General features: G+C 41.9%; 1 protein-coding gene across 1 annotated transcript in view; it reads left to right on the top strand.

The window, feature by feature from the left end:
- Positions 1 to 25,410, top strand: part of SFXN1 (sideroflexin 1) — a 70,756-nt gene that overhangs the window by 27,053 nt on the left and 18,293 nt on the right. Inside the window, exons 4-7 of the mRNA XM_089673000.1 lie at positions 3,333 to 3,431; positions 4,936 to 5,011; positions 21,675 to 21,760; positions 22,460 to 22,587. Coding sequence (XP_089529126.1) covers positions 3,333 to 3,431; positions 4,936 to 5,011; positions 21,675 to 21,760; positions 22,460 to 22,587 — 389 coding nt within the window. The remainder of the gene's footprint in view (positions 1 to 3,332; positions 3,432 to 4,935; positions 5,012 to 21,674; positions 21,761 to 22,459; positions 22,588 to 25,410) is intronic.

Raw genomic sequence — 25,410 nt, forward strand, 5'->3', positions numbered from 1 at the left:
CAGTTGCCCATAGTTAAGATGCTGGCACCGGGGATCTGAAGAGTGGCAAAGAGCTGGGCCAGGTGAGGACAGTGCTGCATACTGAGACAGGTAAGTGTGTGTTTATTAAAAAGTCAGCATCCTCCCCCAAAAGACATTTCCAACATAGCAAGGGGGGGCTGAAGAAAAGCAGAACTTTCCCTTTTGGGTGAAGTTCCACTTTAATACATTCAAATGGCCGGAGTATTAATTTATTCTGGCAATTGGAATGCATTAACGCTGAAATGCTAGGAGGTATATGCCTTTTGGTTGTGTGTGTTTTATGCCTGTAAACACCTGCCTGGACATGGACACATATGCTTATATAGAGGTGCTTTTATAGCCTAAAATAGAAAAACTCCAAAAGCCTGTAAAATTGGTATTTCTTTAGCCTCAGGTCATACACAAATCTTTCTACATAAGTTGTACCTGTTTATCTGCTTTCCTCTCTTCTCTGCATTCATTCAATGTGCAGAATTTATACAGCTTGTTTGAAATTTCAGAAAGCAGGTAGGGATGCACTGATATATCGGCCGAAAATAGGATTATCAGCATTTTGCCAATAGAAAAAAAAGGTGCCGAAAATTACATGTTGCGTCCTATAGACTTCAATGCAAAATTGCATCCCATTGACTTCAATGCACAAATGCCCCTAGTGACTTCAATGCAAAATCATGTCCCATAGACTAAAGTGAAAAATTGTGTCCCATAGACTTCAATGCAAATTTGTGTCCCATAAACTTCACTGCAAAATCACACCCCCATAGACTTCAATGCAAAATCGCATCCCATTGACTTCGATACAAAAAAGCCCCCTAGTGACGTCAGTGCAAAATTGCACCCCATTGACTTCAGTGCAAAAATGCCCCACAGTGACTTCAGTGCAAAAATGCCAGCCACATTAACCACTTGCCAACCGCACTATAGCCGAATGATGGCTATAGCGCGGTTGTCCAGTTCTGGGAGGGCGTCATATGACGTCCTCCCAGAATGTGCCCTCCTGCTTGATCTCTGTGATCGCTGTGTCCTACAGAAACAGCTGATCACGTGATGTGGTAAAAGGCCAATCATAGCGGATCACTAGTTGCCGGTTTTTGACTGCACTTTCCTCATGCTGTCACATTCTGTACTAATTCATGCAGGACAGACTTTCCCCTTACTGAAAATTATAAATTTAACATGAAGATTTAAGGAATCAGGCCTCATTTTTCAGGATTCAAGGAAAACTTGAGAATGTAGGCCAAAATGTGGCGTAACTTATCCAGCTAAGAGCAGGTAGTAGTGTCCATTATGTGCTATAAATAGTCCCCATAGGGTTGCTTCAGGACATAAATTCGGATTCAGGTCTGCAGAAGGAAATGGCAGTTGGAGAACAAACCTTTAAAAATTTTATCAAAGGTTATAAAATAGATAAGGCCTGGTTCAGATCTGTGCAGGTGGTTGTGGGTACGGCAGTCGCAGCGATACCCACAACCTTGTGCAGTCAAAACGTGCTGCTTTTTGAAATCTCACAGGGGTGCTAGTCATTCTGAATGGTACCCCAACACATCTAAAATTGCAGGTGTGGGAGCTGCAGGGAAATCCCATGGTGCAAAAGTATCATGCGATTTCCCGTCCTCTGTGGTTTTAGAATGGTGCAGGAAACGTTTTCATGTGGAAAATGGAGGCATGGCAGCATATTCAAATGAATGGGCAGCCATGCCTGCCCACATGCAGGCCGTAAGCCAGCCCTAAGAGCTAGTGAAGAAAGTAAAATGCTGCATGCTTTCAAGTGTATCACACGTCCATTTGAGATCATTGCTAAGTTCCTTTTGAATTCCTTCCCATTTGGCATCCTTCTAAGCTGCTTCAAGCTGCTCATGCTTTCTCATTCACTTGTATGGGGTTAAAAGCATTTATGATGTGAACAGAATCCTATATCCACAGGTCCCCAAATAGTTTTTTTTTTTCTTCAAATAATTTGAAATGTTTCAATAGACTTATCTGGAGTAAAACAATTGTCAGATTTCAGCTCTTATTTATTCACTGGATGATGGAAGATGGAATGGTTAAATCAAAGTGAACCTGTAGTTTGCTGATGAGGGCACCTTCCTTTCCTTCGTTCCATTGCTTCTCTGCTCACTCAAAGAAGCAATGTGACATACGTTCAGGGTATGGGAGAGCATGTGACTTATTCAGGGAGGCATTCTCAGTCCCTATATAAGCTCCAAGTTGCATCTTCTCTTCGTGGCGGGGGAACAGAGAGAAGATAAGTGTTAACAACTATGGGACAGTATTATAATTATTATACAAAATGTATATAGCAGCAGCAGTTTGCGCAGTGCTTTACACTGGGCAGTGTTTCCTAGAGGCGCACATGGTAGGATTTGACAAGGGAGCTAGTGCAGGAGGTCTTGGCAGAAATGAAGAGAGAGATTTGTTGATATTTTGAAACTATGTTAGTGATGTTTCTGGGGGTGAGTTGTGGATGGGTTTGCAAGTTCTTATTAGTATTTTGAGTTATATTCCTTGGTAAACAGAAGCCAATGGAGGGATTGACAGAGAGGGGTGGAAGGCGCTGAGCAGTTGGTAAGGTAAATTAGTCTGCCTTGGGGGTGGGGTGGATGATATGTAAAGGTAAATCAATGAGGAGGGATGTTCAGTATTTGAGGCGAGAGATAACCAAGGAGTAAATTTGAAAATTTGTGATGTCATTGGTTAAGAAGGGGTGTATTTTAGAGATGTTGTGGAGATTGAGGCAGCAAGGTTTGGATAGCGATTCAGAGTTTAGTATTACACCTAGCACCCTGGCATGCGGGGACAGGTTGATAGAGAAGTCAGGGGGAGGACACATCTGCTCTAGATCAGAACTATTGCTGCTGTAGTCCCGCACAAGTATAAGAATGCATGGGAATTATGATCAACATAATCCATCTACTACTGGAGCCTATCATTTGGGCGCACTAGATCAAAAAAGATTGCCTTTATGTTTTATCTGATCATTTACATAATGAGCTTCATTGCAAATCGTTCATTTTTATGGTAATGTGTAGCAGTTAGTGCAATTTAACCCATTAGGATATGTATATGTTAGTTAAATGCATTTTGACATACGTAATATATTTAAGCATGAAATGTAAATGAAATTTCAGTTTTAACATGACATTCCATTTTCTGCTTCAAGAGATGAAATGAAGAAAGTAGTCAGTATGTGTGTTCATCTGTCAGATGAATCTCCATGTAGAAATAGAGCCGGATGTTCATATTTTAGCCTTTCTGACTGGTGCCTCTTAGCACTATGAACAAAGCCTATAAATGTTGTTTTCTATTTTTAGAACCGCGCCAGCCGTGATCTTTTGGCAGTGGATTAACCAGTCTTTTAATGCCATCGTTAACTATACAAATAGGAGTGGAGATGCTCCCATCACCGGAAGGTAGGACAATGTGAGGCTTTGTGCCAGCATCCCCAGTTCACACTGCTTTAACTATGCCAATATGACTTTGGAGTCTTGCCATGTTTTGTAGTGAAATGAGTGACCTTGGGTCACCATTGCAATATGCTGGTTTCAGAGGGTAGTTTATTGTCTCTGATGTGTAGTTCATGCGTTATGACCTTAGGAGTGTCTTTCTACTCTACAATGTGACCGTTTCCTACCTATTCAAATTAGAGTACCCAAATAAGTTAGGCCTTGTTCACAGAGGCGCAAAGATTAGGCATTTGCTTTGCATTGGTAAAACTTTACAAGGTAAATGCCTGTTCTTTATATGAATACCAAATGGTCTAGTATACACAATGCATTTACGTCATTTTGCTTAAATTTAGATTTTTCCTGTAACGTTTAGCAGTTGTTAAAACTTGCAAAATGCCTCAAGTCAATGGAAGCTCAACAAAAACTTATGGTGTTTGTGTTTGCAAAGCAGTATGGGCAAGGCTCTTGTCCTTTCCCCCTACAAAAAAAATGGCATTCGAAGAGCTTCATAAATTGCCTTCTATTTAGGCTTAACACCTGTGTGAACATAGCCATTGGAGTCTCTTAAAAGGATACCTTCACCTTTAGAAACTTGTTACAAGTTACACCTGTTTTTAGGGTGGAACATGTTACATGTTCTTACTGCTGCAGCCGCTCCCCAATCCACTACCCTAGTGATAGCAAGTCAGGGATCTTCTCCTAGAACTCGCTGTCACAATTTACAATAAAACGCAGCTGTGGAGGTCCCTGACCACGACATTCATTTAGAGTTCTGTGAACGGGGGAACTACAAGTACTGACAGCCTTTGTAGCTATCGGCTTCTAGTTCTCAGTGAACTACCAGGGTGCTGTTGACTGCCCTAGATATCATTGTTTCTTCCTGTCGTGTATCTTCCTGCTTGTATGACGCACGAGCAGACAGCTCACACAGTCTGCAGGAGTCCTGCATTGCATCTGCGATCTGCAATGCTTTGCAGGATCCTAGCAAAAAAGAGATAATAAATGCATTTTTTTTTTTAATTTTTAAAAGCAATATGAACAGTGCATAAGTCAATTTTTTCTGAGCAATGACCAAATTCTATTACAAATGGATACTTGGACAGTATTAAATTGTTAGCTGTCCATTATTATTGTTTAGTGGTAAGTACAGAGAGAGTGTCTTGAGAAAAGACCTCCTATATATCCTAAATCAAGGTTAAACGTAAAGAAAAATCATGTTTATAAAATGGCTGAGCAGCAGATATCTACTATATGTTTTTTAAAACTGGCAATTCCAATAATAAAGCTCCACTTAAAGTTTGTTAACAATCTGTCACCCAGTACTGACCTGCTATATACAGAGCATGTGTTTTGGAAACATAATATTGTAGATCATTTCCTAAACACACTAAATTTCCACTTACCTTTCATTATTTCATGTAATGCTTTTCCATGCACATGCAAACACTTCTACCTCTTGTTGTTTTAGCCAACTGGGAACAGCTTATGTTTCTGCCACCACAGGTGCTGTTGCCACAGCTCTAGGACTTAACGCACTAACCAAGGTATTTCATGCATTCGTACTTATTTTGTATTTTTTAATTACTTGAATGACTAATATTCATTTCATCAGTGCTCACTTCTAACTGTCCACATTCAGCAGGTCATAAGGGAAACCAGTAACCTAAATTAACCATGCCTCCAACATGGCCTTTTATTTTCAGGGTAAAGAATTCTGATTCTGTGTCATTCAAAACTTGTCTTAAATATCTGTTATATCTGGGTAAACTGCACTTTTTTTTCCATAACAAGATTAGTTCCTTCTTGATCCTTTGTCCATAAAGGTGCTGACAGACTTCAGGAATATTCACTGGATTCAGCCATTTATAGCCCAATCAGGGAATGTTTGCATGACAGTGGGCCCTCCGTTACTACAGCAAACATCAACTGTCCAAGCTTGCTTTGGGGAGGCACTAACCAGGCTGTTTTTTCCTGGCCATTACTTACTGCTGAGACAGGTGAAGTCAGTGGATGTCTGTAAATTACCCACAGCCTCCCCTCTCCCATAGGCAGACATTTCAATGTACATTTTATAACAGTCAGCTCTTGCATGGTCTGGTGACCAAATTAGGAGTGTTTAAAAAATCTTAAAGTGTTTCTAAAGTTAAAACTTTTTTTTTACCTTCATGCAAAGGTCTCCAAACTGCAGCCCTGGGGCTGAATGCGGCCCTTTGCTTTCCTTTATCTGGCCCTTGGGACACTATTCCTCCCACTGATATGAGACATTATTTTGCCAACTGACATCAACAATGGGGCACCATTTCTCCCACAGATACCAACAATGGAATACTATTCCTCCCACTGACACCAATGATCATGCACTATTCCTTCTACTGACACCAATGATGGGGAACTATTCGTCCCACTGCAAACAAAGATGGGTCACTGTTCTTCCCACTAACTCCAGTGATGGGGCACTATTCCTCCCACTGATACCAACGATGGGTCACCATTCCTTCCACTGACCCCAATGATGGGGCACTATTCCTCCCACTGACCCCAATGATGGGGCACAATTCCTCCCACTGACCCCAATGATGGGGCACAATTCCTCCCACTGACACCAATGATGGGGCACAATTCCTCCCACTGACACCAATGATGGGGCACAATTCCTCCCACTGACACCAATGATGGGGCACAATTCCTCCCACTGACACCAATGATGGGGCACAATTCCTCCCACTGACACCAATGATGGGGCACAATTCCTCCCACTGACACCAATGATGGGGCACAATTCCTCCCACTGACACCAATGATGGGGCACAATTCCTCCCACTGACACCAATGATGGGGCACAATTCCTCCCACTGACACCAATGATGGGGCACAATTCCTCCCACTGACACCAATGATGGGGCACAATTCCTCCCACTGACACCAATGATGGGGCACAATTCCTCCCACTGACACCAATGATGGGGCACAATTCCTCCCACTGACACCAATGATGGGGCACAATTCCTCCCACTGACACCAATGATGGGGCACAATTCCTCCCACTGACACCAATGATGGGGCACAATTCCTCCCACTGACACCAATGATGGGGCACAATTCCTCCCACTGACACCAATGATGGGGCACAATTCCTCCCACTGACACCAATGATGGGGCACAATTCCTCCCACTGACACCAATGATGAGGCACTATTCCTCCCACTGACACCAAAGATGGGTCACTATTCCTTCCATTGACACTATTGATGGGGCACTATTCCCCCTACTGACACCAATTATGGGGCACTTCTTCCCACTGACACCAATGATGGGGCACTATTCCTCCCACTGACACCAGTGATGTAGTACTATTCCTCCAACTGATATAAGACACTATTCTGCCAACTGACATCAACAATGGGGCACCATATCTCCCACTGACACCAACAATGAAACACCATTCCTCCCACTGACACCAATGATAGGGTACTATTCGTCCCACTGATCCAAACAATAGAACTCTATTCCTTCCACTGACACCAATGACGGGGCAATATTCCTCCCCCTTATACCAAATGTGGCAATGTTTACCCCCATTAGCCACAGACCAGCCCCCTAAAGTCTGAAGGACAATAAATTGGCCCTTTGTTAAGAAAGTTTGGAGACCCCTGCCTTAATGCATTATCTGCATTAGGATAAAAAACACACCACTGATAATTCATTCCTCCTCCCTCCCTAAACACTTACCTGAGTACTCTCACAATCCAGCGTTGTCCCGGCTGCATCACCGCAGTTCTCTTCCTGTTTTCACAGGAGACACTAAGAGCAGAGGGAGCCATAGGCTCCTGCGTGGAGGGATTGGGGGGCGTAGCCAAGCTGCACTATGTGTGTTTATGGATGCACACAGCCCAGCTTAGGAGAGCACCCGCGTAGGTGGCTTTTCAGCACACTGCTTACTGATGGGGCACATGCAGGAAATAGGAGTGGAGAGCACCAATGTGGGACCACTCTGTGCAATATCCTTCCACAAAGCAGGTAAGTATAACATCATTTTTATTTTCATTTAAAAAAAAATAAGGTTTAGCATCACTCTAAAGTTCTTCCCTGGACAACAGTTATTTCACAAGTACAGCTTCCTTCCCATGTGCTAAACTTGACCTTTTTTGGAATTCTTTTGACTGTAATTTACCAGAAAATGAATTCCTCAATGTCATCATTGAGTCCTGAATATTCTTCTTATTGCCAGCTAAGGCAGGGGTCTGCAGCACTCTCTACATATGTTTCTGTACAGGTAGGCATTCTCCTAAGAGCCCTCTGGGTTCATGCAGAGACCTGGCTTATGGGAGTGTACTCAGTTGTGCAATGAACAATTGAGTGGATGGAGGCAGAGAAGGAGACACATTGTTTATGCTACTCCATTGGCAACATACAGTTGGGCCCATATAGATGTGGACACAGGCACAACCAAAACATATTGAAGCTATAGTTATATAATGGACATGGGCTGAAAGTGCACACTCAGGTTTAATTTGATGGTATGTATATCCAAGTTGGAGGAAGGTTTTACGAATTACAGCTCTTAAGAGTAGCCATCCACCCCTTTTTCAAGAGACCAAAAGTAATTGGACAATTGAATATAATCATAAACAAAATGCTCATTTTTAATATTTTGTTGAGAATCCTTTACTGGCAATGACTGCCTAAAGTCCGGAACCCAAGGACATTACCAAAGACTGGATTTCCTCCTTTCTGATGCTTTGCCAGGCTCTAACTACAGCTTTCTTCTTTGTTTGTGGGTCTTTCTGCCTTTAGTTTTGCCTTCAGCAAGTGAAATGCATGCTCAATTGGGTTGAGATCAGGTGATTGACTCGGCCATTGCAGAATGTTCCACTTATTTTCCTACAAAAGCTCCTGGGTTGCTTTTGCAGTGTGTTTTTGATCATTGTCCATCTGTACTGTGAAGCGCTGTCCAATCAACTTTGCTGCATTTGGCTGAATCTGGGTTGACCGTATACCTCCTAAAAACTGCAGAATTCATCCGGCTGCTTCTGTCACATCATCAATAAACACCAATGACCCAGTGCCACTGGAAGCCATGCATGCCCATGCCATCACCCTGCCTCCACCATGTTTTTCAGATGACATTGTGTGGTTTGGATCATGAGCTGTTCCAAGCCTTCTCCATATTTTTTTATTCCCATCAATCTGGTACAGATTAATCTTAGGTTCATCTATCAAAAGAATGCTTTTCCAGAACTCGTCTGGCTTTTTTAGATTTTTTTTAGCAAAGTCTAATCTGGCATTTCTATTATTCAGGTTTATGATTGGCTTCTACCTTGTGGTGAACCCTCTGTATTTGCTCTCGTGAAGTCTTCTCTTGATTGTAGATTTTGACAATGATACGCCCACCTCCTGGAGAGTGTCCTTCACTTATCAGGATTTTGTGAATGGGTTTTTCTTTACCATAGAGGATCCTGCGATCATCCACCACTGTTGTCTTCCGTGGACGTCCATGCCTTTTTATGTTGCTGAGCTCACCGGTGCATTCTTTCCTCAGAATGTACCAAACTGTCGATTTGGCTACTCGTAATGTTACTGCTATCTCTCTAATGGATTTGTTTCACTGTTCAAGCCTTATAATGGTGTGTTTCACTTGCATGGACAGATCCTTTGAACTCATGATGTAGGTTTACAGCAATAGATTCCAAATGCAAATACCACACTTAGAATCCACTCCAAACCTTTTACCTGCTTAATTGATGAAGAAATAAGGGAGTAGCCCACACCTGGCCATGAAACAGCTTTTGATTCAATTGTCTAATTACTATTGGCCCCTTGAAAAAGGGGGGATGGCTACTATTAAGAGCTGTAATTCTTAAACAATTCCTCCAATTTGGATGTACATATACTCAAATTAAACCTGACAGTGTGCACTTTCAGCCCATATCAATTATATAACTATAGCTTTAATATATTTTGTTGGTAAATACATGAAAAACTAAAATTGCGCCTGTGTCCAAATATATTTATATAGACCTAACTGTATGCATACCAGCAATTCTGTGCTTTGTCAATGAGCCCTGTTGTGCTAGGTTCATCAATGTACCTGTAAATGTGAAGATCATGTAAAGTAATTTGCAGTGAGCTTGCTGATTGGATTACCACTTCAGCTCCAGAAGGTTTCACCCCCTTCATGACCAAGCCCTTTTTTGCTTTTCGGCACTGCGCTACTTTAACTGGCAATTGCGCGATCATGCAACACTGTACCTGCATGAAGTTTATATAATTTTTTCCCCCACAAATAGATCTTTCTTTTGGTGTTATTTGTTCATCACTGTGTTTTTATTATATAAATGAATAAAAATTTTTTTTTTACTTTCTGCTATAAAATATATCCAATACAAAATGTAAGAAAATCGGGTTTATGCCAAACAATATTCTGCTACATGTCTTTGGTAAAAAAAAATCCCAATAAGACCCCTTTCATAGGGCGGGTCCGCCTGTCCATTTTTCAGGCGGACCTGATCGAACCACCATTGTTCTCTATGGGGAGGCAGATGTAAACGGACATGTATTCATTTACACCTGCCTGCATCTGATACCATCATATAAAAACAGATGGGTGGGGATCCATTCCCCACCTGTCTAGCGGATCATATCGGATGACAGTCAGATGTAAACAGGCAGGTGGTCCATTTACATCCGACTGCCCCATAGAGAACAGCAGGCTGTGTCCGATGACACGGACGGACGGACCTGTCATCTGCCTGTTCAGTGGGGATCAGCAGACGGATCCGCTTGACTGAGTCCGCTTCCTGTGAGGGCCCCAAGTGTATATTGATTGTTTTGTGTGAAAATTATAGTGTCTACAAATGATGGTGTATATACTGGAATTCTACTTTTTTTATACTACAAATGGCAGCGATCGGAGACTTATAGTGGGACTGTTGTTGTCACTGAGTGCGATGAGCAATTTGACACTAACTGACTCTGGGTGGGAACTGACTAAATGACACTGACCTTAAAGTGACACTAATTAGTAAAGTGACAGTGTATAGTATTAGCACTAATCACTGTATGACAGTGGCTGGGAAGGGGTTAACAATCAAAGGGTTAACTATGTGCCTAACAATGTTTATTGTGTGTACAGTGTGCTGTTTTTACTAAGCAATGTGCTGGTTTTTACTCCCTGCTTTTCAGGGAGTTAAAAAACAGCACATTGCCATTATCTGTAGAGTCCTGTGTTGTTTACCAACACTGGGCTTTCTTCTGTCATTCGCTCAGCCAATCAGCGTGTTCCGGCCATAAATCATTGGCCGGGAATTGCTGATTGGTTTGTGCTGTACCGAATGACAGCATAGACTGGGTGCGTACGTGCGCCCCCTCTCCGGAAATTCCAGATTACGTACATGTACGTGATCTGGTGCAGGACAGCTGCCAGCCTGCAGTATATCTGCATGGGCTGGTCAACTTAAGCTGACCAAGGGTAAGTTTTTTTTTTTTTTTTGTTTTTTTTTGGGGATGGGGGGGGGGGGGGGTTTCGATCAATGATTTCCTCCATTCATGATAGTCAGGTGGATAGGAAAATTGTCCCCACTGGAACATTGGATTCTTACAGCGAGACTCTCCACTTCAGAATACATTGATCTGCGGCTGCTGATGATTAATTGGCTGCAGCTAGCTGATCGAGAAAAACATTTTCAACAAACCCATTCGACAGACCTTGATCTTATGTCAAAAAGGCATGGCCACACATGGATTGAAATCTGTCCCTTCTCTGCTGGGCCAGCGGAATTGTGATCTATCTATGGCCAGTTTAACCCTTGTTGCTACTCTAAATCCAAAAATGTCTGCTTGGAATTGGTCTGTGGAGTGGATGAAGCTTCCATTGTCAGAAATGTACAGAGTCTTCACTCTCAGCCGTGCTCCACTGATAAGCTGTCAGCAGTGTGCAGAGTCTTCACTCATTCTGCCTTGCTCCACTAATCAGTTTTAAAGGAAGCACATGTAACAAAGAAGAGATTACAGCTTCAAACAAAGAATGATTGTTTGGTAGATGCTGAAGAATTGTTTCAGAGCAAGCTATGTACTATACTATACAAGGCAATAGACTCTGCCTTAAAGTGTTACTAAACCCAGGACCCTGCATTCACTACATGTGGTCTCCCACAGAACATGGAACTGCAATTATTTTTGTAAATATAAACTGCTAAATACCTTTTCTCATCAGCAGTTAGTCTTGTGACTTTTATCAGTGTCCAGCAGAGCACTGGTTAAAGTTTGTAGGAGGAGTTTCTTTCTGCTCTAGGAGGATGCAAAACCCCTGACCTCCATGGACAATGCTAATTGGCCCTGTGCTGATTGCATGCACTTTCCCAAATAAAATACACTCTAAACTGAGCATGTGCTACAGTTAAGTCTGTCTTATCAAGAGAATGATCAGAGAAGTCCGGATCAAACAGCGTTTTTATACAGAGCATTAACCCCTTCGGTTCCACAGTGAGTATAACAAGCATGCTTTACTGCATATACAGACTGATTTTACTATTGTGGGTTTAGTAACACTTTAAGCTGGCCATACATGAATTGAATTTCAGCTGATTCAACAGGGACCAGTCTGTGTATTCTGACAGTGGGGGATTCTCCCCGCTTTAAGTATATAAAGTGACTGCAGGGAGGATGATTCCCACATCCATATCGAATGTGCAGAGGGGTCCATTTTTTTTGTTCAGACTGCTGGATGAACAAAAAAAACGTACTCCTCTATGGCCAGCTTTACACAGTGTGACAGCTGTATAAATGGATAGGTTAAGGGCAGGTGTGCTTGGAGGAGCCCATCCTTCCTTAACCACTTGCCCTCCTGAGGATTTACCCCCCTTCATGACCAGGCCATTTCCTGCATTACGACGCTGCGTTACTTTAACTGACAATTGCACAGTCATGTAAAGCTGCATCCAAATTAGTTTCATGTCCTTTTTTTCCCTCAAATTGAGCTTTCTTTCGGTGGTAATTGATCGCCTGTTCATTTTTAATTTTTTTGCACTATAAGTAAAAAAAGACCATTTTGAGAAAAAAAAACAATATTTTGAACTTTTTGCTATTAAACATGTCCAGTTAAATATTTTTAAAAAATCTAATTTCGTCATAAATTTAGGCCAAAAAGTGTTCTGCGACATGTCTTTGCTAAAAAAAAAAATCCCAATACGTGTAAATCAATTGGTTTACGTGAACGTTAACATTATAGCGTTTACAAATGGCGGTATAGATAATGGGATTTTTTTTTTACTAGTAATAGTGGCGATCAGTGACTTTTATCGGGACTGTCCGGCAGAAATTCTGACTCTGGGGGGAACTAACTTGGTGTCACTGACATCCCATTGACACCAATACAGTGATCAGTGCTAAAAAAAAAAAAAAAAAGCACTGACACTGTACTAATGGCACTGGGCAGGAAGGGGTTAACATGAGGGGCGCTCAAAGGGTTAACTGTGTGCTGGGAGTGGTTTACTGGAGGGCGGGGGGGGTGTTCTTCACTGTAAGCACACTGATCAGGATGGCTGTACTGTGCACAGCCATCCCGAGCAGTGTGCTTGAGCTGACAGGGAGGAAGATTGTTTGTAAACAAAACAATCTTCCTCTCCGTCGGAGATGCTCGGTAATCACCAGGCGCTGGTGGTTAATTACCAACAGGACCCGGTGATTGACATCCACGGCTGCGAATGGCGTGCGCCCCCAACCCGGAAATACAAAATTACGTATATATACACGTGATTCTGCGCACAGGTGCTGCCCTTTAGCAAGCAGTATATCTGCTATAGGGCGATTCTTAAGCAGTTAAAGGTACAGGGACGCACGTGACGCCCAACTATACCAAAATGACAGCAAAGGCATCCAGTGCGTTCCTGCGTCCAATTTAGCCAACTACAAAAAAAATGGCAACCATCCAAACCTATAACCAGCCTTAGCAGCAAGGTTCTCATGGAAGGGCAATGCACGTAGCAAAACAAACAAAAGATTTCCCAGCAACACCACTTACCAGCCAGCTTGCGAAACAACGAATTTGGCCCTGTCTAACAGTATGTGTTCAAATTTGGCCAGATTGAACGCAGGGACACACTGGGTGCCTTTGCTGTCATTTGGTATAGCTGGGCATCACGTGTGTCCCTGTATCTTTAAGGAAGGATGGGCTCCTCCAGGCACACCTTCCCATAACCTATCCATTTATACAGGTGAAACTCGAAAAATTAGAATATCGTGCAAAAGTTCATTTATTTCAGTAATGCAATTTAAAAGGTGAAACTAATATATGAGATAGACTCTTTACATGCAAAGTAAGATAGTTCAAGCCATGATTTGTCATAATTATGATGATTATGGCTTACAGCTCATGAAAACCCCAAAACCACAATCTCAGAAAATTAGAATATTACCTGCAATCAATAAAACAAGGATTGTACATAGAACAATATTGGACCTCTGAAAAGTATAAGCATGCATATGTACTCAGTACTTGGTTTGGGCCCCTTTTGCAGCAATTACTGCCTCAATGCGGCATCAGCCTGTGGCACTGCTGAGGTGTTATGGAAGACCAGGATGCTTCAATAGTGGCCTTCAGCTCTTCTGCATTGTTTAGTCTCATGTCTCTCATCTTTCTCTTGGCAATGCCCCATAGATTCTCTATGGGGTTAAGGTCAGGCGAATTTGCTGGCCAATCAAGCACAGTAATCCCAAGGTTATTGAACCAGGTTTTGGTGCTTTTGGCAGTGTGGGCAGGTGCCAAGTCCTGCTGGAAAATGAAGTCAGCATCCCCATAAAGCTCGTCTGCGGAAAGAAGCATGAAGTGCTCCAAAATCTCCTGGTAGACGACTGCATTGACCCTGGACTTAATGAAGCACAGTGGACCAACACCAGCAGATGACATGGCTCCCCATATCAACACAGACTGTGGAAACTTCACACTGGACTTCAAGCATCTTGCAATGTGTGCCTCTCCATTCTTCCTCCATACTCTGGGTCCTTGGTTTCCAAATGAGATGCAAAAGTTGCTCTCATCAGAAAAGAGGATGTTGGACCACTGAGCAACAGACCAGGTCTGTTTTTCTTTAGCCCAGGTAAGACGCTTCTGATGTTGTTTGTTGTTCAGGAGCGGCTTGACAAGAGGAATACGACATTTGCATCCCATGTCTAGGATCTGTCTGTGTGTGGTGGCTCTTAATGCACTGACTCCAGCCTCAGTCCACTCCTTGTGAAAGTCCCCAACACTTTTGATTGGCCTTTTCCAGACAATCCTCTCCAGGCTGCTGTCATCCCTGCTGCTTGTACACCTTTTTCTTCCACATTTTTCCCTTCCACATAACTTTCTATTAATGTGCTTTAATACAGCACTTTGGGAACATCCAACTTCTTTTGCAATTACCTTTTGAGGCTTTTCCTCCTTATGGAGGGTGTCAGTGATGGTTTTCTGCACAACTGTCAGGTCAGCAGTCTTTCCCATGATTGTGATTCCTACTGAACCAGACTGAGAGACCATTTAAAGGCTCAGGAACCCTTTGCAGGTGTTATGGCTTAACCACTTGCCTACCAGGCACTTATACCCCCTTCCTTACCAGGCCAATTTTCAGCTTTCAGCGCTGCCGCACTTTGATTGACAATTGCACGGTCATGCAACATTGTACCCATATGAAATTTTGATCATTTTTTTCTCACAAATAGAGCTTTCTTTTGGTGGTATTTAATCACTGGGCGCTTTACTTTTTGCGCTATAAATTAAAAAACTGCAAAAAATTTGAAAAAAAAAAAAAGTTTCTTTGTTTCTATTATAAAATTTTTCAAACAGGTATTTTTTCTCCTTCACTGATGTGCGTTGATGAGGCAGCACTAATGGCACTGATAGGCGGCACTGATAGGCGGCACTGATAGGCGGCACTGATAGGCGGCACTGATAGGCGGCACTGATAGGCGGCACTGATAGGCGGCACTGATAGGCGGCACTGATAGGCAGCACTGATAGGTGACACTGATAGGCGGCACTGATAGGCAGCACTGATAGGTGACACTGATGATTGGTACTGATAGATGGCACTGACTGGCACAACCGCTGGGCACTGACTGGTGGCACTGACTGGTGGCACTGGTGGGCGGCACTGGTGGGTGGGCACAGGTGGGTAGCACTGGTGGGCACAGGTGGGTGGCACTGCTGGGCACAGGTGGGTGGCACTTCTGGGCACAGGTGTGTGACTCTGCAGAGTGGCACAGGTGGGTGCACTGCTGGGCACAGGTGGGTGCACTGCTGGGCACAGGTGGGTGCACTGCTGGGCACAGGTGGGCGGAGCTAGTGGGCGCACTGCTGGGCACAGGTGGGCGGAACTTGTGGGTGGCACTGCTGGGCACTGATCACAGGGCACTGATCATCAGTGGCCCTGATGATCGGTGCCGATCCTCGCTCTGACAACTGCCGGTTCTCGGCAGTACTTTCCTCACGATCTGACAGCGTGAGGAAAGTGCAGCCGAGAACCGGCACTTGCATTTCCCTGTGATCAGCGTGTCATTGGACACCGCTGATCACGTGGTAAAAGGCCGGTATGATCGGCCTTTTACCACATCTCGTGATCAGCTGTGTCCGTAGGACACAGCGATCACGGAGATCGCCGTGTGCGCGCCCCCTGGGGCGCGCAGGAGAGCGCGTTCTGGGGGGACGTCATATGACGTCCACTCAGAACTGGCCGGCCGCAGTTTAGCCGTCATTCAGCTATCTGCGGTCGGCAACTGGTTAATTAGCTGATTAGAGTGGGACACTTTTGAGCCTAGAATATTGAACCTTTTCACAATATTCTAATTTTCTGAGATTGTGGATTTGGGGTTTTCATGAGCTGTAAGCCATAATCATCACAATTATGACAAATCACGACTTGAACTATCTTGCTTTGCATGTAATAAGTCTTATCTCATATATTTGTTTCACCTTTTAAGTTGCATTACTGAAATAAATGAACTTTTTCATGATATTCTAATTTTTTGAGTTTCACCTGTACATGTGCTCCCACTATGGAGGCTTTGGAAATTTTAAATGAAAACCAAAATCTTCCAATATATGCACTCACATTTCAATAGTCTTGTTCAGAGCATTATTAGAACAAACCTCATGTTTTGGGTGTAGTTACATGGGTGTACAAAAATGGCGTGCAAACCGAAGTACGTCACCATGTGCTGACGCGTTGCGTCACGTTTATCACGTGATTTCATCAGGGCTCCTATATTGGAAGATTTTAGTTTGACTCCTTTACATAATAAACAGTATTATGCTATGGAAGTTTTTACTTGTGTTTTAATGAGATAACTGGCCATATCTTGCGTACCTGCCTGGAGAGGAGTTGTATTACCACTTAGCCTGTCCTTGAGGGGGAGACCACTGTGGAGAGAGGGACGTGATCCCAGAGGAGTCTCTTGCATGGAGGATCCAGTGTAGTGATCCAAAAGCGTTTTGACCCCTAGCGGGTCGAGGCAAGGAGGTGAGCGTGTAATACAGCTATCTGTGGATACGTGTCATTACCCACTTTCACGGTTGTTTGTCATATTTGGAAGAAATAGGTGTTTTAACACCATTTTGGACTTTTTTCTATCTGCATTAAAGGAACATGCGTTGTTCCTGGATTATTTATGATATTCACGTTTGTGATAATATATAAGCACCATCACGCATGCGTTTTATGTATGGTATTGTTAGACACTGGTTTTGCATTTTTGCCTATTTGTTTTATTTTTTTTATTTGTATGTGTACACATGCGTTTTCTGATTGTCTTTATTTGGATACACTGGTTATAGTGGTCCCATTTGGACTTTTTCATTTACTATCACTTTAGACCCTATTAGGGTCATTCTTTGGGCACTATTATGCAATAGTCGCATTTGGACTATTTTTTGCACATTTATATTATTTATAGATCCCATTGGGATCATTTCACACATTTAGTAGTGTGATTACTTGAGTTCACTTGCCTGTTTCATGATCACATCATTCTTTTTCACTTATTCCTGATGCTTGAGAGATCATGGTGTATGTTTCGGTTTTACAGCCCATAGGCTGAACTTAATAGGATTTGTCACTATATATTTTTTTCACTTTGTTTTATGTCACAAATATATGCAGTTTTGATATATTTATAATTTTCATGTGCATTTGTATTTCATGCAGTTTTTTTGGTGTTGGCGCTACATCACTTATTTTAATATTTACCCAGCATGCACATCCTGATCCTGTGCATGCGCACTAGTGATAGTGTGCAGTGTTGTCAACAGGTTGCTACAACAATGTAGGCGGTGGAAGTTCCCCATTCCCCCCCCCTCCCCATTGGTATAGCAACCTGTACACAACACTGTGTGTCGAAAAGAGCAGAGGGAAGTGCAGTCGGGGAAAAAGATAGAGCCCCACAATACACTATTAGGTTTCCCAACGAGTCCTGACGTCTATGTCCCAAGAATCCAATGGAATTGCCTAACGACGTAATCGCTCTAGGCGGCCAGGACCAGAACTGCTGTCAAAATACCTTTTTAAAAAAAAAAGGTATTTATTTGAAAAAAATATGAATATCCATTTAGCACTGTACTGCGGATGGGCATTGTGATCAAGGAAGATGTCAAAATGGGTGGAGCTCTGCTTTTAAGCACTGCATCTGTGCTTTTATATTTTTGAGATGGGCACGTCAGAAGTTCAACATTAAAGTCAATTCCTACTTGTTCTGCTTGGCTACATATTGTCCACCCAACAGGCTAAATGTTTTCTATTAAACTTTTCAATAACGTTGTTACCTGTTTTAAGAGGGATCTGCCTCATGCCATGATACTCTCTGGGTTTCCATTCACAACCATATTTGTCTGTGCCGATTTTGTGCATTTTTGTTCATATGACATGCAAAGTGCAAGGATTGTTTCTTTTTCCCTGGTCTGGTTTTCTCTGTCCTCTGCATGTTCACTAAAATTTTCTCTGCATGTCCTAAAATATAGAGCTGATTAATACATGCGGTGCGGTATGAAGCTCAGGTTTCACAGCTAATTGACACCGTAGTTGTTCACCGGTTCATGTCAGGTTTACATTAGGTTCAGGACAGGATTAGCTCAGGATCATATTCTGTTCACACATGCAGTTTAGAAACGGTTCCCATAGAAGGCATTAGCCTGTAATCCCTACCTGACCCAGACCGTGCTGCTCAGAAATTATACATGACTCTTTTTCAGATCGCACTGAATCTGCAATGCCAGTGCATTGGACATTTGTGAACAGGTAGCAATGCTTTTTCATGTTCAAACCGCATCCAATGCACGTATATGTGGACGAGCACTGAAGCTGAACTGTGGACCAGCACAAGCAGATATAAAAGTCATGAATTAATGCAACTTTGTATTCATTCATAAACCATTAAATGTATTTTCTAAAACTAGTGTAAGCACCTGAATTTGAATTGGTATAAGCATTTTACAGTCCGCTGTGCAGCAGATGGAGGATCAGCACTGAAACCAATAAGGTGTGCTGCATTCTGATATGTTTACAGGGAACTTGCTTATAGAAGGAGTGAAGATGGGAATGGCCACATTAGTCTGCCTTACACTTTCACTGTCCAGTCAGAAAGCTGGGTATAGAGATAGGGCACAACTGTGTTCCTTAATGTATAACCCAAGGCCACATTTTTTTTTTCGTTTTGGATAGAGGGGGGATCGATTAGAGCACCTTTTACGTTTTTATTGCTGTCTGTGTCCCCGTTAGGGAGATTCACCATCTCTCTTTCTCCCACTTACCATTATCATTAGAAGTGAAAGTAAAATAAAACCCCAAATTGTGGGTTGTCCCCAGAAAAGTAATAGATGGGAAATCTTCCAATGGGGACACTAGTTATGGTGACCTGGGGGTCTACAAGACATTCCCTTAATTTTGCAGGGATTTTTTTTCTCACTTCCTGTTTTAGCGATGGGACAAACTAATCCTCCCTTACTCTATGCAGAATGGAAACAAAAAAAAGGTTTTGCCTATAGCTCTACTTTAATTGTGAGTGGTTTTATCCACCCGGCAGTGCTGTGTGAGGGGCTGTATAAATCTCAGAAATAGATGGACAGAGTTATGAATAAATATTTAAATTGTGTATATAACTTGAGTTTAGCATTAATCAGTCCTTTTCAAAATTGGACGTCTGTGGTAAGTACAAGAACTGGTTAGATTTATATTTAATACAATCTGTAAAGTATTGTAAAATTTGCTTGTGATAAAATAGAACTATAAACTAGCACAGATTATCTGAATTTAGTTCAACCATTGTTGCTGTACTACTAAATCCATAATTTAATATTTTATTGTAAATTAAATTTATTGAAATATTATAGATGAATATTTTACACAATGATGTGCTGGGAGAATTTCTTCTTGCTTATTGAAGTTTGTTACAGCCTGAAAACAGATTGCGTAGAAGACTATACACCTGTCAGCTGCCCAGTACACAATCTTATAATTTTAGAGATCATAAGTTGCTTTGTGTCAGTAAGAACTATTCTAACCTTGCTTGGAAAAAAAAACAACCTGGTTTATAGAGCACAGTAGTTCAAGCTGCATTTTGCACACATAAGTGAATGAGTCAGAAACATTTCTCATCCTCCCTCCCCTTCTGTACCTGCTTTGCACAAGGTTTGTTCAATGGGAGAGAATCAAAGAAAACATGTTTATCTCCCTCTAGAAAATCCACAATTCTCAGTCGATCCGTGCCATTAATGCACTCATTATTAATGATTTTATATAAAAATTAATAAAAAAAAAAAAAGATTTAAAGCAAGTTCACTGTTGGAACATGTTACATGTTTCACACGTTTTTAGGGATGAACATGTAACAGGTTTCAGCACCTGCAGCCTCACCTTTTTTCCTGTGAATGAATGTCAGCAAGTACCATTAGCCATTGCGGCTGACAGCTTGTAGTTCTCGGTGAACTATGAGGGCGCTGGTGAGCACTCTTGTAGTCCATTGATCTTGGTCCGAAGTAACTTGTCTTCCCACATGAGGTACGGGCAGCATGCTATGCTGCGAGTCTGCAGGAGCCTGGGATTGCATCCACAATTTGATGATCGCAAGTGCAATGCTGTGCAGGTTCCCTAGAAAAAGAGATATTAAATTCACTTTTTTTACCTGCAAAAAAAATATATATTTATAAAAAATATGCTTTTTTTTTTCAAAAGGTGAACTTATCCTTTCAAATAGGGTTAACAAGTATCCAAAACTGAGCCAAAACCATTATAATTTTGCTTTATACAGGAATGTGTTTTAGTATTATGCTATATCTTGCATGTTGCACATGGTTGAAGCACACACTGGCTCATGACAGCCTCAAATGAGAGCCAATAGGATATATTAAAATTAACATATAATCCTATTTAATAAGGTAAAGCGAAATGTGCAAAGTACTTTTGTAAATTTCAAACAATTGCAGACCTTTCTTCACTGTCCTATCTGCTGAGGTGTAATTGTTGTAGGCATTACATTGCCCTATCATGTTTGATTTTTGCACAGATACGTGAAAGATGTGTATTTTTCTTACCTTTGCATAAGAAGCATGGAGACCTTCAAAACCCATAGTGCTTACAGAACAGCTGTACCTTTGATATGTTGTCCTTTAAAATATGGTCACCCCCCACCCCCGAGTGCAACTCACCTGGTTTAATGCTTGCCTCTGTCTCTGTTCGAGGGAACTTCACTTTGTGGCCCTTCTTGGAGCCGCACAGACTTTCTTCCAAAAATGACCCCACTGGGTCCTCTTCATCCTGTGCAAGCGCACAGCAGCCCCATTATTCCTTTGGAGAGACTTTTCAGTGGTAGCCTATACCAGTCCTATGGATTAGAGCTTTCCACATAGGAATGAGTGGGGTTGCATGTTCAGGGTAAAGCGTACCCTCTAAAACCTCTAGTGGGCTAGATTCCCTGAACTTGAGCCTTATAATGAGCAAGCAGGTCTCTTATAAACTAGCTTTGTCATCTCATTTTCCAGAGGGGCTCCTGCTGTACAGGAATTGTTTTCTACAGTGTGAACATATTTGAGACCTTCTTGTTTAATAAAATAGCAATGAATTTGACTATACACACATTGAATTATAAAGCATAAATTCTACTCTGCATGTGGTTATTACACAACATAATCTAAACTATATAGGTTTTTAACAAGAAAATTCCTATCTCTGTTTTTTTTTTTTTTTTTAGCATGTTTCACCACTTATAGGAAGATTTGTTCCTTTTGCTGCTGTTGCTGCTGCTAACTGTATCAACATCCCATTAATGAGGCAAAGGTAAGATGTTAGTGAAAATTTGAATTTGTATATCTACAGGCATCCATAAAGCGGTAGTAAAGCCACAGCTAAAAGAATAAAAAATCTGGTCCCCCTGCAGGTTTAACTTATAATGTACTAGAATGCACTGCATACTAATACATTATGACAGACTTACCTGCAAGCAGAGCCCTTCAGCGCAGCGCTGTCACGGCTCCCCCATCTTCGCCCGTGTTCTTCCAGGTTTTGTATCTTCAGCCACTGGAATGACCAGGCTGCGGCGATGCCACTCCTACTCATGCGCACGGGAGTCACATAGTTGCGACAAGCAAAGTGGGTTGTAAATGTGATCTAAGCTGCGTATGTGTGGCTCAAATCATATTACCTGCTTACAGGCAAGGGGGAGATACAGTATATGACAGAAGAGACCAGTAGGGTAAACCTGTTATAAAAACTCTGCCTGTCAAATGATTTTAGATAGCATGACTTTACTACTAACTTAATCTGGATGTTGGAAAATCTGGTTAGGTTGCATCTTGCCAACCATTCTTATAAGTAATTACAAGTGCCGTCTGAAAGAGATTTAGTCTTCTGTCATGGCACAGACAACAATGTGTTATTTATTCTGTTTATATATAAAAACCATGTCCCAAAATGAAAAGCATACACAATGTGTGCATTTTATTTATACAGGAAATTGAAGTACATTGTGTTTTACAGGGAATTGAAGTATGGTATACCAGTCACAGATGAGAATGGAAATAGACTAGGAGAATCTGCTAATGCTGCTAAACAAGCCATCACTCAGGTGGTCGTTTCCAGAATCCTGATGGCTGCTCCTGGCATGGGTGTGTACACAGTGGAATAAATCCATTTCTTTGTCATAGACTGCAGGCTATTTAACATTTCCATCAATATCTTTTTCTTTTTTTTTTTTTAAATGTAGAACTTGGTGGAATTTATTCTGGCATGCTTATTTTTATTAGGTGTGCCTTTTTTTTTATTGTTGTTTTTTGATTTTACCTTACAAAATTAGTTCTTTTGTATGAAACAAACTAAAACATTAAGCTTTAAGCGAAGTGTTAAAAATAGGTGTATCTTCATCATACAATACAGGAGTGGTATTCATAGACTATGGGTTATGTGCTGCTACCTTCAGGTGATTGGACATTCCAAGAGGCTCCAGTTTGTTCTTAGCTGATGGACCAGTTCTCCTCTGGAGAAGTACTTTTTTTTTTTGTTTACTTTTCTGTGGCTCTTCTATCGACATCTGATTGCCCTGTGCTACCTAGCCGATTCAAAATCGGTTACCCTCCTTGTGTACCCAGCCAACCTGTAATGTTTGCTTCTGGCACTGGGTCAAGTTTCAGGTGCCCACCTTGGCAAGAAGTGCAACGTGTAAAGTTATTGGATACATTAATTCTCATGAGGGAAGTAGAATAAAGTACTGACAGTTGGAATCTTATGCAACGTTTGTGAGAGGGACGGTGAACAAGCTGAACAAATTTGTAGCCAAGACTAGGAATCTGCTAGCCTTTGCAGTAACTGTTCTGGTGATTCCCTGGACAACAGTTCCAGCTGGTTTATCCCTTCCTTCTGATGAAGATCCTCCCTTGACAGATGTGAGAAAATACACAAATGTACACAGATATACTAAGACTTCTGGCGGATGAACCTCAGCCTCTTCCAAACAGACCAGGTTTACTGGCCTAAGGCCTCCTTTTTCATCCTGCTTCTCAGTCACAAGCTTTAATGTCTTGCCTGTTAAAACCAACATCCTAAATGGTGAGGACTTTTTAGAATCTGTGTCACCTTAGTATCTCAACCTGGTGCTCTCTGCTGTTCAGAGGCTCCCCTTTGATCCGATTATAGACATTCCTTTGGAAGACATCACATTTGAGTTAGAAACTATCCTTTGTTAAGAACATTTTCCTTTTTTGCACAAGGACGAGGTAGTTTTGAGACCAAAACCTACTTTTTGGCTAGGGTGGTCTCTTCCTTTCATCTTGGTAAGTACATTATATATTGTGAAAAACTTACAGCGCAATATGCCTATCCACTTCACTATAATCAAAAATATTGCAGCTAACATGTATAGTGTTCCCACATATAAATAATAATATACAAAATATGCAGCGCAATACTGTATAATCAAATAATAAATATAATATGTACATGCAACTTGCTATATGACGATGCTAAAATAACATAAAGTGCATAATCTGTGCTCCAAACGTATCACCTTATATAAACAATAACGCACTCTCTCTCATATTACTGCCCATATCGACCATGCATTTTCCAAATCGTATCCACTGTGCGTTTATATACTATCCACTGTTCGTTTATATACTAAGTGTCCCAATATAAATAAATCTTAGTGAACCGTCCCTTTAAGGCTCTGTGCTCCAAGTGCTATTTTGCAATCTCTCCTCTGTATATATCCATCCAGTGCATTCGTGTGACCCCCAGTGTTATATCCACCTCCGACACACTTATGCGCTCACCTTATGGGTTGGCCTGAACCGTCAGGTGAAACCTCGCTTTTCCCTTTAATCCGGGCGGGTATAGTGGTGTGTCAGTCTCCAACTCCTTGCATGTACATATTATATTTATTATTTGATTATACAGTATTGCACTGTATATTTTGTATGTTATTAGTGAGTACATTGTCCTCTCTTCCCTCTGTCCTGCCCCAAAGTATGACAAGGAAATTGCCCTATATTGCCTGAATATAGTCAGGGCTGTCTAGGCATACCAAAAAGCTACAGTCTCTATTCTCTTGTCCTCTGTCTTGCCCATAGGTCCTCGTAAAGGATACCCTACCTCCTGTTCCACCATTGTCAGGTGGATCAGAAAAATAATTTCCAGGGCTACTCCTACTCCTTTATGATACTGGTTCCTTCCTTTCCCATCAGAGCTCATTCATTAACCTCCCTGGCGGTAATCCCGAGTGTGGTTCGGGGTTAATTTTCAGTACCAAAATTGGTAACCCCGAGCCATACTCGGGATTACACTGTAGTGTAATTTACCTTATCCCTGTGATCGCCCAATTGTCCTCCCACTGTGTCCTCCGGTTGATTCTGGCATCCGGGTTCCCTTCCCTGAGAGCGCTGCGACACGGGGGTAGAACCGGCTGGTGATTAAAATAAACAAAAAAAATAAAACATGACATACACACAATACATTGTAATCTGTTAGGATTACATTACTGTATCAAACCATTTTACCTCCGTTTTGTCTCTAGTGCTTTGTCCAGTGCCCTGCCTGCACTTTTACAGTTTTTTCTGCCTGGAAACTTAACGTCCATGGCATCCAAAAAGTGTCCCTTTTAGGTCAAAAGTGGTTTTAGACTACCTAGAAAACAGCGATAGTGAAGTAGAATCCCTTGCAGAATTGAGCAATAGTGACTCGTGGGGAAATTTGTCATCAGACACTGAAAGTGACAACAGCGACGATTCTGCGACTGTGCTCAGTGATGTGCTCTATTGACTGTGGTACGGATCAGGCAGCGCCACCAAGATTCCCATTTACTGGAGCATCTGGTATGAAAGTAGATAATGAACAGGACAACCCTTGGCATACTTACAATTATTTCTGACCAATTAGGTTATTGAAAAAATAGTTACCGAGACAAACTGGTACCAAGAGCAATAATTGGCTACTCTGCA

The sequence above is a fragment of the Staurois parvus genome, unplaced genomic scaffold (assembly GCF_062004578.1).
Source record: "Staurois parvus isolate SC_StPar_1 unplaced genomic scaffold, SC_StPar_1.0 ptg000133l, whole genome shotgun sequence".
NCBI classification, from domain to species: Eukaryota; Metazoa; Chordata; class Amphibia; order Anura; family Ranidae; genus Staurois; species Staurois parvus.